General features: G+C 39.4%; 1 protein-coding gene across 3 annotated transcripts in view; it reads right to left on the minus strand.

The window, feature by feature from the left end:
• Positions 1-18557, minus strand: part of TXK (TXK tyrosine kinase) — a 64602-nt gene that overhangs the window by 32435 nt on the left and 13610 nt on the right. The window contains exons 3-6 of one of the 3 annotated variants that reach the window (XM_088836327.1): positions 12750-12804; positions 11340-11442; positions 10438-10643; positions 5865-5930 (exon numbers count right to left, since the gene is read on the minus strand). In XM_088836327.1, coding sequence (XP_088692453.1) covers positions 5865-5930; positions 10438-10643; positions 11340-11442; positions 12750-12804 — 430 coding nt within the window. Of the gene's footprint in view, positions 1-5864; positions 5931-10437; positions 10644-11339; positions 11443-12749; positions 12836-18557 lie in introns of those variants that run through there. The other 2 variants (XM_055434464.2, XM_088836328.1) reach the window with 2 other exon arrangements.

An 18557-nucleotide genomic window follows, 5' to 3' on the forward strand; every position in this document is an offset into this window, starting at 1 on the left:
GGACTTCCCTGGAAGTTCAGTGGTTAAAACTTCATCTTCCAATACAAGGGGTGTGTGGGTTTGATCCTTGATCTGGGAGCTAAGAACTCACATACCTCAGGGCCAAAAGACCAAAAACAAAACAGAAGCAATATTGTAACAAATTCAGTAAAGATTTTTTTTAAATGGTCCACATAAAAATCTTTAATAAAATAAATTTTTTAAAATAAATAAACATATGGTTTGATGTGACAGCACCTAAGCAGTAAGCAAAGGTTGTACAGGAAAGAGAGAGGAAGCAATGACAGAACAACAGAGAGGAAAAGAAAAATGGAAACACTTTCATTTCAAAACAAGATTTTAAAAAGAAGTTAATCTAATATTACCAGAAATACTATTTTTGTGGACAGCGGAAGAAAGGGTGTGGTATAACCAGGCATTAAGTCAAGTGGGGGAGCCCAGTGGTGGCTGAATGAGACTCATACCTGCCTGGGACAATGGAACCTGTCTCCTCATGTGGACTTTATTAAACTTCTACAATAGAAAGCTGCCACTAACTAGCATGGCCAGGTTTTTAAAATATTAATATTAATGCGCTCAAATTGAAAATGGTCTTTTAAAAAGATGAACCACAGAGAACAGAGGATGATTACAGATGATTCCAGTCAAAGTCATATAACTACCTATTGCTAATGGGAACAAGAGTAACTGTGAATTTAAACTGTGCCTATCATTCAATACTTGTTAATGAATATTCTTATTGTGGGAGGGAATTTCAAGATGAGTCTGAGACCTCTTGTTGTAGAAAGAGGAAATTCTTTCAAAATAAATGAGGTAAATTCACAGGGGACCAATTTAAAGAGGTCCCCATGCTGGCTTAGTTACGAAATACGGGTGGTAAAAAGAGACTAATGATTATAGCTCACTGAAATAGACCAAAGTTGTGAAAAGAGAAGACTGCAAGCTGCTGAGTCGCTTCAGTCGTGTCCGACTCTGTGTGACCCCATAGACGGCAGCCCACCAGGCTCCGCCGTCCCTGGGATTCTCCAGGCAAGAACACTGGAGTGGGTTGCCGTTTCCTTCTCCAATGTGTGAAAGTGAAAAGTGAAAGTGAAGTCACTCAGTCGTGTCCAACTCGTAGCGACCCCATGGACTGCAGCCTACCAGGCTCCTCCATCCATGGGATTTTCTAGGCAAGAGTACTGGAGTGGCTTGCCATTGCCTTCTCGGAGAAGACTGCATAATGACACTCAAAAATGGAGGAATTAACATAAACTGATTTTTTTTCTAAATAATGTTTCTTTACCTGCTATCATGTTGATATTAATTTTGTTGCTTTGTACTTATTATAGTGATAAATAAAATATATTACTTGTGATTAAATATAAATTAAAAATCCATCTGTGTGGAAGTCATTCTCAGAATGACTTCAAAGTAGTAACAAAAGAACCAGATAGAAGTATATGATGAATTTAAGATCAATTAAAATAATGCAGAATTCCATCGACATTATGATAATAATAAGTAAAAGGCAGAAAAAGGATAAATGTAATTTAGAGGAGGCTGGGGCATGGTATTTCAGAATTTCAACTATTTAAATCAGATGATAAAAGGTAGAAGAGTTTTTTGTTTTGTTTTGTGTTTTTCAGATAGGTAAGGCTGCAACTTCTTTATTGAGACAACACTGATTATAAAACTAATATTGAATGATGTCAGTAGAAGCCCCAATACACAGGATTGGGGTGGGGATTCTATTAATACATTTTTAAAAATCTACTACATCTAACTGTGGTTGAGTACAACCATCACATATGGAACATATATGTAAGCCTCCCATGTGACAGTCTTAGATTTCTAATCAGTAAAGAACAGTATTGTGGCTTTGAGTTTTAGACCTGGAAACCCTATTAGATCTGAGAAGGTTAATTTGCTTCACTTGGTGACTTTCTGACCCTGAGAAGATTAAGCATTAAGCATTTAGTATAGACAGAATGAGATAAGTCAGACTATACATCCACAGCTCAGGATAATCAATGTCTGCTACTTAAAATATCCAAAATTTTAAGAGAATCTGGCATATCAGATTTTTTGTCTTTGCTTTAAGATTTATAACTAATCTTCAACTTGTTTACCAGCTGAGCCACAAGGGAAGCCTCTGATAGCTCAGCTGGTAAAGGGAAGCCTCTGCCTGCAATGCAGGAGACACCAGTTTAATTCCTGGGTGGGGAAGATCTGCTGGAAAAGGGATAGGCTACCCACTCCAGTATTCTTGGACTTCCCTGAGACCTGGGTTTGATCCCTGACTTGGGAAGATCCTCCGGAGTGAGGGAAAGGCTACCCGCTCCAGTATTCTGGCCTAGAGAATTCCGTGGACTGTAAAGAGTTGGACACAACTGAGTGACTTTCACTTCACACTTCAACTTGATATTTGAAGTTTGAGAATAATTTTTAAAATGATATTCACATGGTTAAAAGAACTCAATTCACATTATGTTTAATTAAACATTTATGTTTAATTTATTACATTTCCAGGATCATGTAAGGACTTACAAGGGGTTATTACAATTGCAAATTTGACCTGTCAGGCATGTCCTTTATAAAGAAAACTGAATTTATTCAGTTTATTAATGCAAGTTAAATGTTTCAGGAAACTTAATTAACTGAGTTTGTAAATAGGATGGATTGTTTAAGGATATTTGTATGTCGAGTATGAATTTAAGTAATTGTTCTTGATTTTTAGATTTATAAATAGTATATCAAGATTTAAAAGTTCAATTTGAAGGTTTACTGAAAACAAAGTTTTCTTCATTGTAATGTTGATAATTTGGATATTAATTTCAAACCAAAGTAGCCATAAACATTTCTCTGTATAAAGGTTCCCCAGAGATGTCAGAAGCCCATATGGACAGCATTCCTTCTTCCATCAGCCCCCTATCTCCCTCCTTTCTCCTTTAGGCCGCAAGTCACATCCTCAGAAAGGTCTTCCCCACTCAACATGCTCATTTAAATTATATTCCCTCCCCTCTTGTTTCCATCCTGTGCCCCATACTATTCCTTCATAACACCACAATTTTAAATGATGTGTCTATTTGTGAATTCAGGGTTGCTTAATGTCTGTTTCCTTGTGAAGCTGTAAGTTCCATGAAAACAAGGACTCCTTCTGTGTATTCTATATTGTGTTTCACTGCTTACAACAGCTAACATCTAATATTATCCTAAGTACATAATGATAAAGATCGAACAAATTAAGAGGAGGACTGAAGTAACTCTGAATGTAGTATACCAGTTATACTAGGCAAGGTGGACAAAGCTGTAAATGTTTTTCTTGTTTCACAGTTCAAGGAAATAGTCATAACTTCTAGAATGTATTGAAAAGCTACTACGTACCGAATGAGACGGGCATTATTGTCCCCAGGATTCAGATCATTCAGAGGTTTAAAGACATTAGGTAACTTTGCTCAGAGCTGAACCATTAGTCAGGAGTGATGTCAGGATTTGAACCCAGATTTCTCTGATTTCTAAGCCCATACTACTGCACTTCAATATGGGACAGTCATTTCTGTACAGTCAGTAGAATGGTGCTTGGCGCATAGTAAGTGGCTGATTACTTTTCGTGATTTATGATCTATATTTTAATAAACTTCTTGAAACCATAATAAAATTAAAGATTTGTCTTTTCATAATTAGAGTCATTATAAAAGAAGGCTTACAGAAACATAAATCCAGGCTAAGGAAATGAGATGATTATCTAACTTCAGAGTGGTTTAATTTGTGATCCAGTATGTGCAGTATAAACAAGTTGTTAAAGGCAGACGCTAAGCCTGGAATAAACAGGGGAAGCAACAAGCACATCAATTCACAACAGAAGGAAGAAAAGTAGACCTGCTGATACTGAGCGTCATCCACTTGCTAACCACAAGGTACTGTGTTAGGTACCTTCACACAGGTCTCCTTTAATTTCTAGGAAAATCCAAACTGAAGTTAGAATATGGTGATAAAACCATCTTATTTTTCTGGTGTTTCTTAGCAGGAGATTTTCAAACAAAGTTTTCCCTGACCTGGCCTTCAAAGAGACCTGTTTGTGCTGAGCAGCTTAAGTTGGGGGTAGTGGTGAGTTCCCCACCCCCAACTCCACGCACGGGGCATGCCTGAGCAACTTTGGAGAGTTGTGGGGCTATTTGCTAAGGAAGGTGGAGTCAGGCACCTGGGGCTTTGAGTGGAGAAGGAATTTCAGGGCAGAGCTAAATAACACAGATCAAGCGAGGGGTTATGACAAGCTCAGCAAAGGAGAGGAAGAGAGAAAAGACACTGTGATGGAGCTGAGGACAGAGGCTTGAGAAGGAGAATGGAAACAGCCAGCAGAAAGGTCTGGTAAGGTTATGGGTGTTTTCAGTGGCGGATGTGCTGAGTCTGGAGTTTCCCAGGTGGCTCTAGTGGTAAAGAACCTGCCTGCCAATGCAGGAAATGTAATGGATGCAGGTTCTATCCCTGGGTTGGGAAGATCCCCTGGAGGAGGGTATGGCAAGCCACTACAGTATTCTTGCCTAGAGGATCCCAAGGACAGAGGAGCTTGGTGAGCTAAAGTTCATAGGGTCACACAGAGTCAGACATGACTGAAGCGACTTGGCAGGCAGGCAGGCGTGTTGAGTCTGGCCTACAAATGGGCTTCAGTGAGCAGCAAGGCAGTCCAAGGCTGAGTTCCCTTTCAATTTGCCTGGTTCTCAAGGAAGTACCTGTTCTAATGCCTCAACTCACATCACCTAACACAACCTACTGGAACATATGCTAATTGCAAAACCAGTATCTAAGTCGGGGGAGGGCACTCAAGTGCTCAAACTGCAAACCTAAATTTATAAAAGACTAGGAAATCAACCCTGAATACTCTTTGGAAGGACTGATGCTGAAGTTCTAATACTTTGGCCACCTGATGTGAACAGCTGATTCATTGGAAAAGACCGTGATGCTGGGAAAGATTGAAGGCAGGAGGAGAAGGGGGTGACAGAGGATGAAATGGTTGAATGGCATCACCAATTCAATGGACATGAACTTGGGCAAAGTCCAGGAGATGGTGAGGGACAGGGAAGCCTGCCAAGCTGCAGTCCAAGGGCTCACAAAGAGTCAGACATGACTTGGTAACTGTACAACAATAAGGACCACTCCTAGCCCTGTCATTCTCTATCTATACATTAATATCTCAACTTTATTTTCTGATCTGCAGATTGAGGGGTTAAATAGTGATTGCTAATGTTTCTGTCTTCTAAATCCATTAATATAGTGTAACAAGAATGCATTTCTAAGCAAAACTCTACTGAACATATCAAAAGTTCTTCTGAACTATAGCATTAGCTTATTTCTCATCTTCAGTGATTTCTAAACACTTTAAAGCATGAGTCAAACTATAGTAATATGTCTGTATATTAAGTCTAACTTCATTAATGAAAAATTGATGTCATTTTTTATTTTTTATTTTTGGTCAAGCTGCATAGAAGATCTTAGTTCCCCTACCAAGGATGGAACCCATGCCTCCTGCAGTGGAAGTGTAGAGTCTTAACCCCTGGACCACCAGGGAAATCCCCATTTTTTAAATAATAACTTTTCCACTTAGGACATGCAGTAAAACAAGTGCAAGATGAGTGTTTGGTTTCTTGTAGTTACTGTTAAAATTTCCTTTAATTGGCCATACAAAACCAAAAAAAAGTAATTTTAAGAAAAAGAAGTTTCTGAATCAGCCATTATTAAGATCAAAAATCTCTTAAGCTAAAGCTTCCAAATGTGTTACTTTCTTTTCTTTTTTCAGACCCAAAACAGTATGTATACTAATAAGTTACCCAAATGTACCTGATTTTTATAGATTAACCACAGGACATATTTTGGAGGACACTTACTCATATATTTCTAAATTAGTTGGTTTGTTTTCGGTCACATAGTTGCTTGGAATTAAGCCTTCATTCCTACAAACACAAAGCAAAAATCAAAATTTTGGCACATCTGTGGTATTATTGTGGCAAAGATCCCTTTAAAAATCTCAAGGATGCAGAGGAAAATCAAATTAATTTGACTAATTAAATTGTTGAGAGAAGAAAAAAGTTTCTTCATTTCTACATTCAACTAAAATCTTGGCACAACAAATACTAAGTTTCTGATGTTTGACATTAGTAGTTTAAGATGTTTTCTGACACAGATATCTTTGCAAATAGGATAAGGGCCACTTAACATGATCACTGGGACATCATAGTGATTAGATTAAAAACATACCAATTGCAAAGATATTGACTTAATTCTTTTTATTGCTGCAGAGCATCCCACAGAATAGATATTCTAATTTAGCCATGCCTCTATTACAGCAAAGCTGTAAAGAAATGCTTGAATATGCCTTCTTGTGTACAAGTAAGAGTATTTCTCTAAGGCAGATACAAAGTGGGAAAATGGCTGGGTTGCTGATTAAGTGCATCTTTTCAGTAGATACAGCAAATCACTGTCAAAGGGCAACAGTTTTCACACTTATCAGCAGGAGAGGAGTTTCTCTTTTCCTATAACTTTGCCAACAAAATCTGAAATTTAAAATTATGAAAAATCTCCAAGACATATTATTGAGGAATACAAGCAAGTTGCAGAGCAATGCATAAAGGATAGTCAGATTTAAGTAAATTAAATCTTCAGACAATACCATATTTGTAATACATCCAAGAAAGTGTATTGAAAGTGATCTGGACAGGGAGATCATTGAAATGAATCACTAAATGAATAATGGTGCTTATTTTTGGGAAAGAGTCTGGGTTTGGAGGTGTGGCAAAGCAGAATTTGGGCACTATTTATCATCTTTGAATATTAATTTTTTAAACCTATATTCACTTATTAACTTTGAAATTAAAAATTGGTGCTGTTTCTCTTCAAGTCTGAGTCATGACAATACACCACCTGCAAGGGTAGTTAATGATACAGCCCTGAACCTTCTAACTTACATGATCACTGGGACATCATTCCTCTTTACCCACTGAAAAGTCTCCAGCATATGTTGAGTCTTAATTAAGAACCAGAGTGAACTCCGAGAGTCGGTGATGGACAGGGAGGCCTGGCATGCTGTGATTCATGGGGTCGCAGAGAGTCGGACACGACTAAGCAACTGAACTGAACTGAACTGAACATTCCTCTTTACCCATTGAAAAGTCTCCGGCATATGTTGAGTCTTAATTAAGAACCGGTAAAAGAGCCAAATCATTAGGAAAACATAAAGAAAGAGGTCTGTATGTACTTCTAATGCTTAGATACTTATAACCTCAAAATCTTGACAAGGATCAGAAATCAAGGCCAGAATTCTCTCCCAGAAAGTAGACCTACTCCTCAGAATTCTTTTCTACCCAGGACTCCAGTCTAGAATTAACAATCTATTGCAATGGGTACAAAGAAGTCTTTTTGTATCCCAGGGCCTTTCTTTCTAATTTCATTCAGAAACTATTGCAATGTTTACTTCCAAAACTAGTCATTGTAGAAATATGAAAATGAGTAAGACACTGTTTCTGTTTCTATCTTAGATCTTAACAGGAAAAAAAATTCAAATTGCCAAAAAATAAAGCATAAGTTAGAATAAGAACTTGTATGGTAGAAACTAGTATTCTTATTTACAAATAAGATTCATTAAAAACAGAACTATTATATGATCCAGCAATTCCACCTCTGGGTATTTATCTGAAGAAAATGAAAACACTAACTTAAAAGATACATGCACCCCCATGTCCATGTAACACTATTTATAATAGCCAAGATATGGCAACAACCAAATGTTCACTGATGGATGAATTGATAAAGAAAATGTGGTATATATTAAATATTATTCACCCATAAAAATAAGAAAATTTTTGTCATTTGCAACAATATAGACGATCCTTGACAGCACTATATTAAGTGAAATAAAGACAAAAACCATGTGGTCTCACTTACATGTTAAATCTTTAAAAAAAAACAAAAAATTGAAACAAAACAAGCTCAAGGTACAAAGAATAGACTGGTGGCTGCCAAAGGTAAAGGTGGTTGTAGGGCAATAAAATGGGTGAAGGGGATCAAATGGTATAAACTTCCAGTTACAAAATAAATGAGGCTTGGGGATATGATGTATAGAATTGTGATGAGTTAATAGTACTGTATTGCATGTTTTAATTCCACAGTGATAACAGAACAGACTTCTGTAAGATTTCGATACATTTAGACAATGAAATTTTTACACCTGGTCTTATATCCCTGAATATATTCCAGTGTCTCCTAGTTTATTGTCTATCAATTCAGTTCAGTTGTTCAGTCATGTCCAACTCTTTGCAGCCCCATGGACTGCAGCCAGGCTTCCCTGTCCATCACCAACTCCCAGAGCTTGTTCAAACTCATGTCCATCAAGTCAGTGATGCCATCCAACCATCTCATTCTCTGTCGTCCCCTTCTCCTCCCGCCTTCAATCTTTCCTAGCATCAGGGTCTTTTCCAATGAGTCAGTTCTTCGAATCAGGTGGCCAAAGTATTGAAGTTTCAGCTTCAGCATTAGTCCTTCCAATGAATATTCAGGACTGATTTCCTTTAGGATTGACTGGTTGGATCTCCTTGCAGTCCAAGGGACTCTCAAGAGTTATCTTCAACACCACAGTTCAAAAGCATCAATTCTTCAACACTCAGCTTTCTTTATAGTCCAACTCTCACATCCATACATGACTACTGAAAAAAACACAGATTTGACTAGGCAGATCTTTGTTGGCAAAGTAATGTCTCTCCTTTTTAATATGCTGTCTAGGTTGGTCATAGCTTTTCTTCCAAGAAGTAAGTGTCTTTTAATTTCATGGCAGAAGTCACCATCTGCAGTGATTTTGGAGCCCCAAAATATAAAGTCTGACACTGTTTCCCCATCTATTTCCCATGAAGTGATAAGACCGGATGCCATGATCTTCATTTTCTGAATGTTGAGTTTTAAGCCAACTTTTTCACTCTTCTCTTTCACTTTCATCAAGAGGCTCTTTAGTTCTTTTGTTATTTTTTTGGGCTCCAAAATCACTGCAGATGCTGATTGCAGCCATGAAATTAAAAGACGCTTACTCCTTGGAAGGAAAGTTATGACCAACGTTGATAGTATATTAAAAAGCAGAGACATTACTTTGCCAACAAAGGTCCGTCTAGTCAAGGCTATGGTTTTTCCCGTGGTCATGTATGGATGTGAGAGTTGGATTGTGAAGAAAGCTAATCGCCGAAGAATTGATGCTTTTGAACTGTGGTGTTGGAGAAGACTCTTGAGAGTCCCTTATACTGCAAGGAGATCCAACCAGTCCATTCTAAAGGAGATCAATCCTGGGTGTTCATTGGAAGGGCTGATGCTAAAGCTGAAACTCCAATACTTTGGCCACCTCATGAGACGAGTTGACTCAATGGAAAAGAGTCTGATGCTAGGAGGGATTGGGGGTGGGAGGAGAAGGGGACGACAGAGAATGAGATGGCTGGATGGCATCACCAACTCTGTGGACATGAGTTTGAGTGAACTCTGGGAGTTGGTGATGGACAGGGAGGCCTGGCTTGCTGTGATTCGTGGGGTCGTGGAGAGTCGGACACAACTGAGCAATTGAACTGAACTGAACTGATTGTCTATAGGAACTTGAATAGAATTTGTATCCTACTATTGTGTGAAAGTTGTATAAATTTATATTATGTTGAATTGATTCATAGTGCTCTTCAGGTCTAGTATATCCTACTTCTCTGTATATTCATTCTATTAATTTTTGAGAGTTTGATATTGAAACTCTAAACATCTTAATTTACCTACTTTTTAAAAATTATATATAATAGAACTATATGTAACTTTGTTCTATATTTTCCAAGTCTCCTGTAAATGTGTTACCTTATTTTCATAATTTAAAAAAGTTAAAAAGCATTAAAAGTGAAAAATAGTACCATATTGCATGTCTGAAAATTGCTAAGACAGTAAATCATAAAAGTTCCCACTGTAACTATATATGCTGCCGAATGTTAACTAGACTTGTAGTGATTATTTCACAATAAATACAAAGAGCAAATCATTATGTTGTACACCGGCAACTAATATAATGTTCTATGTCAATTATACCTGACAAGAAAGAAAGGAAGGGAAAAGGGAGGAAGGAGGGAAGGAGGGAGGGAGAAAGGAAGGAAGGAAAGGAAACAGAGAGGGTAAGTAATTTGCCCAAAAACACACAGCAGGGTGTGGCTACATCAGGATATAGACACATGTAGCTAGTTTGGAGAGTCTGCCTCAAATCACAGCATTATAATGCCCATTCATACAGATGGAGAGGTGTGGGAACAGCTTCTGTTTCATTTACAGGGGAGAGTTGTAAACCTTGAGAAAATAAAGAATCTATTTCTCTAATAAACTAAATGGAGTCTATTTCACACTTCGGAAGTCTTTGGGGACTGAAAGAGGAAAGATTTGGTAAAGACAAACCACCAGTCTTACCCCAAGCGGTCTCTTGCCTTCCACCAGTGAGGATCATACTTCTCCAAGATAAGGTATTCCTCTGCTCTCTTTAAGGCTAAATCATAGGGTTCTCTGGGTAGGAAATCGTACAGTGCCTTAACGTGGATCTTCTCTTCAGAAACCTCAGAGGCTGGGAGGGGAGGCAGTGGCTTGCGTTTTGATGGTTGCCCATGGCCCCTGTTGGACTGTAAAATACTAAGGAGTGAGTCGTGGTACTATTGTTTAAGTGATCTGAGCTAAAAAAGAATAGGGGTAGAGAGTATCTGCCTGCTGCCTTGTTTCTACCAGCTAGCTGCAGTAAAGCAGAAGCCCGGGTGGTATAAACGAAGGAAATGACTAACTACAAAACAATTTTCAGATCCAGCAACACACTCATCATTTTGTAAATTCTCAAGATCACAAATTCTCTTGCCAGCATAGCACTGAATTTTTTTCATGTCACAATTCTTAAAATTTTATTTCCTCCTTAATAATTTCACTTTAAGGATTTTTCTCCTTTGGTAAAAAGAGAGAAAAAAAAAAAGCTTTTCCCTTTAATATGCTGTAAGCTTGTGTTTGGGCTTATCAACTTCCTAAGAAAACTTATTTTCTAACACTGAACTGAAAATTAATCCTAGCCTCAAAATGGCGATAGCTAGAAGGCATTTTTTTTTCCCAATTTCAAATTCTGCCAAAATATTGCAGAACAGGCCATTTTAACTGGTCTTTTTTCCTTTCCCTTTCTTCTAGGCTGTTGATTCACTAAAAGTTTATTGAGAACTTATTATGTGCCAAGCATGACATTAGGTTCTGGGCAGAGTAGCAAATGGTACCTCACGAAGCACAGACCCTAAAAATGCGACCTTCCTGTACCCCTTCTCCCCCATCAAAATGATACTCACTTGCTTCTTACTCGGCAATTCACTGAACCATGGTCTGCGACGCTGTGTGTATTTTTCTGAAAGTTCTTCATCTTTGCTAAGGCTTATTTGTGTCCTCACTTGTCTGACATTGAAAAATAATCACGTTACAAAGGATTATTTTACTCTTAGCTATAAATCCACTAGACTATAAACAAGCTAGTAGTAAAGTCTCCTTCCAATTTTTTATTTAGAAGACTTCCTAACTCCATTTCCTTGGGCAAGGTACTCTGGGACGTCTCGGAACTTTATTTTACTTTTTTTTAATCTAGGACTAGGGACACTAAGAGCATATAGAGTTGTCATGAATAATAAAATTGAGAAAATACATGTCACACGGGCAACATAGAGTCTGCTGACTATTAAGGGCATACAATTACAATCACGATAATGAAGACCTTACTCCGTGTCAGGCACATTTCACATGCATCACCTCGTTTGAAAGTATCTATTGTTAAAAAGTAGGCATGGTGTAGCAATTAAGAACATGAGTTTGGATCCCAGATCTACCGTTTTTATAGTGTGGCCTTGGGCAATATAACCTCCCTGGGCCTGCATTTCTTCATCTGTATAATGGGGATTGTAAAAACAAACAAATAAAAAGGGTGGTTTTGAGAGTTAGTACGACTGAGCGACTGAACTGAACTGAGCTAAAAAACATAAACTTTTCAGCACAGTCTGACATATAGGACTCCCACTAAATGCTGGCTGTTACTATTATCGTGGCACCCTGGATTTTTATCTTCATACATCATTTACTGGGCTGCTGCTGCTGCTAAGTCACTCCAGTCGTGTCCGACTCTGTGTGACCCCACAGACGGAAGCCCACCAGGCTCCCCCATCCCTGGGATTCTCCAGGCAAGAACACTGGAGTGGGTTGCCATTTCCTTCTCCAATGTGTGAAAGTAAAAAGTGAAAGTGAAGTCGCTCAGTCGTGTCCGACCCTCAGCGACCCCATGGACCACAGCCTACCAGGCTCCTCCATCCATGGGATCCTCCAGGCAATAGCATTGGAGTGGGTTGCCATTGCCTTCTCCGATTTACTGGGCACCAAAGTATAAAACACATTGGTAGTTTCAGGGAGAACCTCAAATAAGACAGGATTCTTGCCCTTAAAAGGTAAAAATTACAGAGTGAGACACAGACACGTAAATAGCACACATGAAACAAACATTAAACAGAGAACCAGGCCTCATGCTCTGGGGACACAATGGAAGGAGCAATTAAGTCCAAGAGGATCGAGAAAGGACCATGGACCTGACACATGACCTATCGCTAGCTTTAAATGAATGGCCATTCAACAGGGGAAAATGGGAGGAGTTTCCCAGGCAGATGAGCAGCAGATTCAAAGAAACGTGGAGATTCCACCCAAGAAGTTGCCCTTGGACTTACCGCTTCTGCACGGAACAGCAACAGCAGCAGCAGAAAATCGACTGGATGGTATTATCTGAAAAGCAGATCATTTTCAACGTTAGAAAGTCATGAGTCCATGATATTGGAAAGAGGAGGCTGCTGGCACTATTCCAAAGGAGGAAATCTCTGAGGGCATGGGTGATAGGAAGTATCCTGTTAATAAAGGACATGCAAACCTTTACCATGCCCTTCTTCACTAGTAGAAGATGAAAGATTGTCACTAACATGAAAATAAGTTACTGGTACCCTGGCCACTGTGGTTTCCCTTCTCAGGCTCTTGTCTCTGGGTCTGGTTTCACGCATTTCCTTAGTCAGTGCATGCTAAATGACCAGTATATTCATTTTACCTTGATCAGGGCTGATGTCGGCTGACAAACGTACCAAAGAATATGATTCTGAAAACAACATTCCCCTAGAGAATCTGCTAGCAGGGATTTTAAATTAGGTCCATCACATTTCTTCAAATATATTTTAAAATATATTTATATAAAGTAATATAAATATACTAAATATATTTATAATATTATGTAATATACTACATAAGTATATTATGTAATATACTTACCTTTTTGGATCTCAAACTTTCTATGGATTAGGTTCAAACAAACTGAATATTTAAAGAAAGCACTAACTGCTTAGTAAATCTGGATCATTCTTACACTTCTTTTGTCAAGCTTAATCTTTGTTAGATTATTTGCCTATTTTCAAACCATAAATAAATTTTGATACATCAAAAGCTGTTTTATGTTCATAGAACCTACATTTCACAGCAACTCTTTCTCATACTGGCCCCTGAAAATGAAGTATGATCAAGAAAGCAGAGTACATTAGACATGAGCATTAGCTGTGAGGTTAGAAAGGGTTGCATATGAATTCTAGCTGGAGGTGGGTGGGGTGCTGACTATATCAGGAATAAGTCCCTTTACTTCTCTAGGTCACTGCTTTCCTATCTGTAAAAACAAGAAAATCATACCTATCCCCTTTGAGAAGCCTTAAGGGGCAGAGATTAATCTCCGCCTTTGTGGGTTTGGGCAAGCTCGTTAACTGTTTTGTGCTTAGGTTTCCTCATCTGTAAAATGTGAATAATAGAATACTTAGCATGGAAGGCTACTGTGAGGATTAATTGAATGAGTTCATACACAACACCTAGAACAATGCCAGGTATGTAGCAAGAGGGCAATCAAGATCTATTATCATTACAGTGTTGTTGAAAAGATTAAATTAGATATTTTCTCTAAAGTACAGTTTCTCTCCTGAAACACAGAAGAGGGACGGATACAAGCAGAAGACACCCAGTACAATCTACCCCTCAGCATCCACTCTGTGCCCTCAGAACACAGGATGCAACAAAGCCCCATCAGCTAACATTGTCACCAGGTGATGTCAATTTGATTACACTCCCACCTGAAACTCAGTACATTAACCATCATTAGGATTCTTACATCAGATAGAGAAAGAAATGAGGTGAAGACAAGAGTAACGTAGGACATAGTTGCTACCATTCCCACATTTACAGCTATCCTCAGTCATAAGTTGATCACAGATGCTCTGTCACCGTCCATTCCTTGTGCCCTCTTGCCTCTGCTAACACGTTGGTGGAAGGAATTGCCCAAATGTTCATTCCTGTAGGATCTGCTCCTTAGTTGTTCTTAATGGGGTTGTTACAATTTCCTACTGACCAGGACTATTTTGAATATTAAGAAATGAAGCTAGTGGTTACTGTTGCCTCCTGAGGTGACCCACACTCTGTCTGTGGAGTGTGTTTCTCTCTAAATAAATCCACCTCTTACCTATCACTTTGTCTCTCACTGAATTCTTTCTGTGATGAGACAAGACTGAGCTTCATTAGGTCCTGAAACCCCCACCAGATGGAAGAAGTTAACTTCATGCTACCCACAAGCACATAGTCCCCAGACCTGTTGGAACCAGAAGTTGATGATACTGACTCACCACTAGTCAATCAGAAGAATGTCCACGAGCTGATCATGCCCTGCTCCTTGAACCATTCCTATAAAACTCCTCATTACCGCCTCCAGGGGAGAAACGCTGTGACCTACCTGCCCTTGCCTGGCAAAGCAATAAAGTTATTCTTTTCTACTTCACCCCAAAAAGGAAAGAAATGAAGCTAGTGTGTCCCCTGAGTTTCCAAGTCCTCTTTGTCTTCATTGTAAAGAATGAACCCAGTTTCTTCCTGGAAATTGGGATACTCATCTCTGACACATTGAGTCCTTTCTGTGCCCATCAACTCGCTGATACCAAGAATCCCGCAATGGTCAGAGGGTAGTCTTAGCTCCCAATATTCCCTAAAAAAAAGGATTCTTCTCTTGGGCACTGGTATCTCCAAGCTCACCAAATGCAAAAGTCACAGGGAAAGAAAATAACAATATTCCAGTGGGTTATTAGTTGGTAAGAGGGGCCACTCCAGTCTCTTCTTCCTCAGTTGCCAGACTCATGTATCCTAGCTTCATGAAGACATCACCACATTTGCTGCTGGTTTAAGACATTTACTGTATCCTATAGAACATCATTCCAACTATGAAAGATGTTGTCTCCCAGATGTCATTGGAATTGAGGCTACAGCGGGCCATTTAGCAACCAGAAGCCAGAGAGCTTGGAAGCGTGTTGAACTAAGCCCTACAGATTACTTTTCCAGGAGAAGAAGGAATACCAAGAAGCCAAGCTCACTAAGCCACCATGGAGGCTGCTGGTCATCCTTCTGGGATAGAACAGGGTGAATCAGAATAGACACCCAGGATAGTAATCAATTATATATTGTTTCCTTTTCCTTTCACCGAAGTTGACCTTCAAAACCTAGATTTGTGTTACATGCCTTTCTCTGATTTGGACACTGCCATTATTCTGTCTTTGGGCTATAGACACCTCGGGGGTCCAGTGGCAAACATATTTCTATCAGGCAAAGATTCACCTTTACCCCTCTGATTTAATAGCTTTCTTCCTTAGCCAAGAAACCATCTGTTCTCCATCCCAAAGCTGATTTCTGGAGACTCAAATAGAATAGAGTCCCCCCCAAATTTGCACCACACTGTGTATTATTAGGCTTTTGGGTCTCAACTGCTTCTGTCAGTTTTCAAAATCTGACTGTTTTTCCCCACCCTTCTGTTACTAAAAAGGTCTAAGTCTCCATTATCTGAATTATACCAATAGCCTCCGAACTTCCTACTGCTTCTACCCTTAACTCCCCCTATGGTTTCTCTTCCGCAGTCAGAGTAATTAATTTAAAACCTAGGTCAGATCTTGCTACTCCTTGTCTCAAAAACCCACAACAGCTCTCCATTTCACTGAGCGTTTTAGCCAATTTTCTCACAATAGTCTATAAACCTTCCATGACCTGGCCTCCTGGTGCCTTCTCACCCCTCTCTCCAATGAGTTCATGCTCACTCACCCCCTGACACTGGCCACACTGTCCCCACAGTGCTGCCGGGCCAGGCCTGCTCTCAGCAAAGGCTCTTCACTTCTGTTCTGCCTGGACCATTCTTCCCTTCCCTCTCTCCACTCCTCAAGTCTGCTCCAATCTCACTTTCTCAGTGAAGAGTACCCTGACCCATGACTATTGCTAGCTAGTCCTCTACCTGCTAACTTCAGGATTCCTGACTTTGCTCTAGTCTTTTTTTAAATAGCATTTCTCACATTCTCACATGATAAGCAATTGATCATTTTCCCCCTTACTGTCTGTCTCAACTAGAATGCAAACAGGGATCATTATCTACTTTGTTCACAGTTAGATCCCAAGAGGCTGGAACCGTTTTTGACACCTAATCATTACTCAACAAATATTTGTTGAGCAAATAAATATATGAATGAATGGGTTTGAAGGAGCATCAAATGATAACTTTTTCAAAGCACCCACCTCTTTTGATTCAATCCCAACAGGAAAATGAAAACAACGTGTGGGGGACAGAATAAGCAGGTGTAACTAAATAAGCAACAGAATAAGTAGTGAGCTGTAAGAGTGGGGATATAAGATTAGATTATGAAAGTCCTTGAAATAAGAGAACATAGGACCTTGACTGTATATGTAGAACGGAGTCACGAACTACTGAAGACAGAGAAAAATTTGCTCACAATAAAGCAGAATAAACTCTGTACTCAGCCTAGAAACCTTTGTAAGATGGTCCGTCAAGGTGAGCGATGACCTTCATAGTCACAGGTTTTAATATAAGCTGCTGCTGCTGCTGCTGCTGCTGCTAAGTCACTTCAGTCGTGTCCGACTCTGTGTGACCCCATAGATGGAAGCCCACCAGGCTCCCCCATCCCTGGCATTCTCCAGGCAAGAACACTGGAGTGGGTTGCCATTTCCTTCTCCAATGTGTGAAAGTGAAAAGTGAAAGTGAAGTCGCTCAGTCGTGTCCGACCCCTAGCGACCCGATGAACTGCAGCCTACCAGGCTCCTCCATCCATGGGATTTTCCAGGCAAGAGTACTGGAGTGGCTTGCCATTGCCTTCTCCGTTAATATAAGCTAGAACATTGAATATCATTGAAGGTAAGTATTTATAATGGTTACTTTACTCCTTGAATAACTGCTGGCATGCTATATTTATTCTCTATAGTTTTCTGTATGCTTGAATACAGATTATTATAAAACTAAAATTTGTGAATTAAAAAAAAGAAAGCAAAGACCCAGAAAATCAGCTATGTCTGTGACTAGTTAGATGCCTATACTAGGATTGAAAACTTTTTGAATGTATACGATTTTTAGTGATAGATACAAAGATTTTTTATTTCTCTAATTCAGCCAACTGTCTCACCTTTTACCCAATCAGAATTATCATCTTCCTTGCAAGCCCCAATAAGAAAACTAGCCAATCATTTCCCCTTTCCAGTTTTCCTATGTCTGTGTATGAGTTCATCGAAATCATGGATTCTCTCTGAGCCCCATCCTTTATATCCAACTGCCATGATTCAGTTCAAATTATTAGGCTTTTTACTTCTTCTCTCCCCTGCTTCCAGCCTAGTCCAAGCCCTCACAAGCCCACACCTATAATTCTGCATTAATTCACTTAATCCTCACAATGACCCCATGAAGGAAGTCCCATTTTTCAGATGAAGACTCTGAGTCACAGAGATGTTGAGAGTCAAGGGCTTGTATGTTGAGAGTCAAGGGCTTGTATGTGGAGAGTCAGGATTAGAACCCAGGCAGGCTCACTCCGGAGTCTGCTCTGAACCTTTTTCAGTGACTGAATGAACTAGTCAAATTCCCCACTGGTCACATTCCTCCCCCTCAATACATCCTATATACTCATTTCCCTAAAAGTCTATCTTAGCCAACTGCTCCACATCCTCAGCATCTAAAATGACTCTGAGGTGACTATAGTTAATAATACTGTATTGCATTTCTGAAAGTTGCTAAGAGATTAGATCTTAAAATTTCTCATAATTACACTGTAACCAGGTATGCTGACTGATGTTAACTAGACTTATTGTGGTGCTCACTTTGCAATGTATACATGTACCAAATCACTGGCTTCCAAGGTGGTGCTAGTGGTAAAGAACCACCTGCCAATGCAGGAAACATAAGAAATGTGGGTTCAGTCACTGGGTCGGGAAGATCCCCTGGAGGAGGGCACGATAACCCACTTCGGTATTCTTGCCCGGAGAATCCCAAGGACAGAGGAGCCTGGCAGGCTACAGTCCATGGAATCACAAAGAGTCAGACACGAGTGAAGCGACTCAGCACAGCACAGTACAGCACCAAAGCACTGTGTTGTACAGCTACAAATAATATAATACTATAGGTCAGCTAATCCTCAATAAAAAATTAAACTGAT

This window comes from Moschus berezovskii, chromosome 5 (genome assembly GCF_049115385.1).
Source record: "Moschus berezovskii isolate FMDL1 chromosome 5, NW_MosBer_1.0, whole genome shotgun sequence".
In the NCBI taxonomy this organism is placed as follows: domain Eukaryota; kingdom Metazoa; phylum Chordata; class Mammalia; order Artiodactyla; family Moschidae; genus Moschus; species Moschus berezovskii.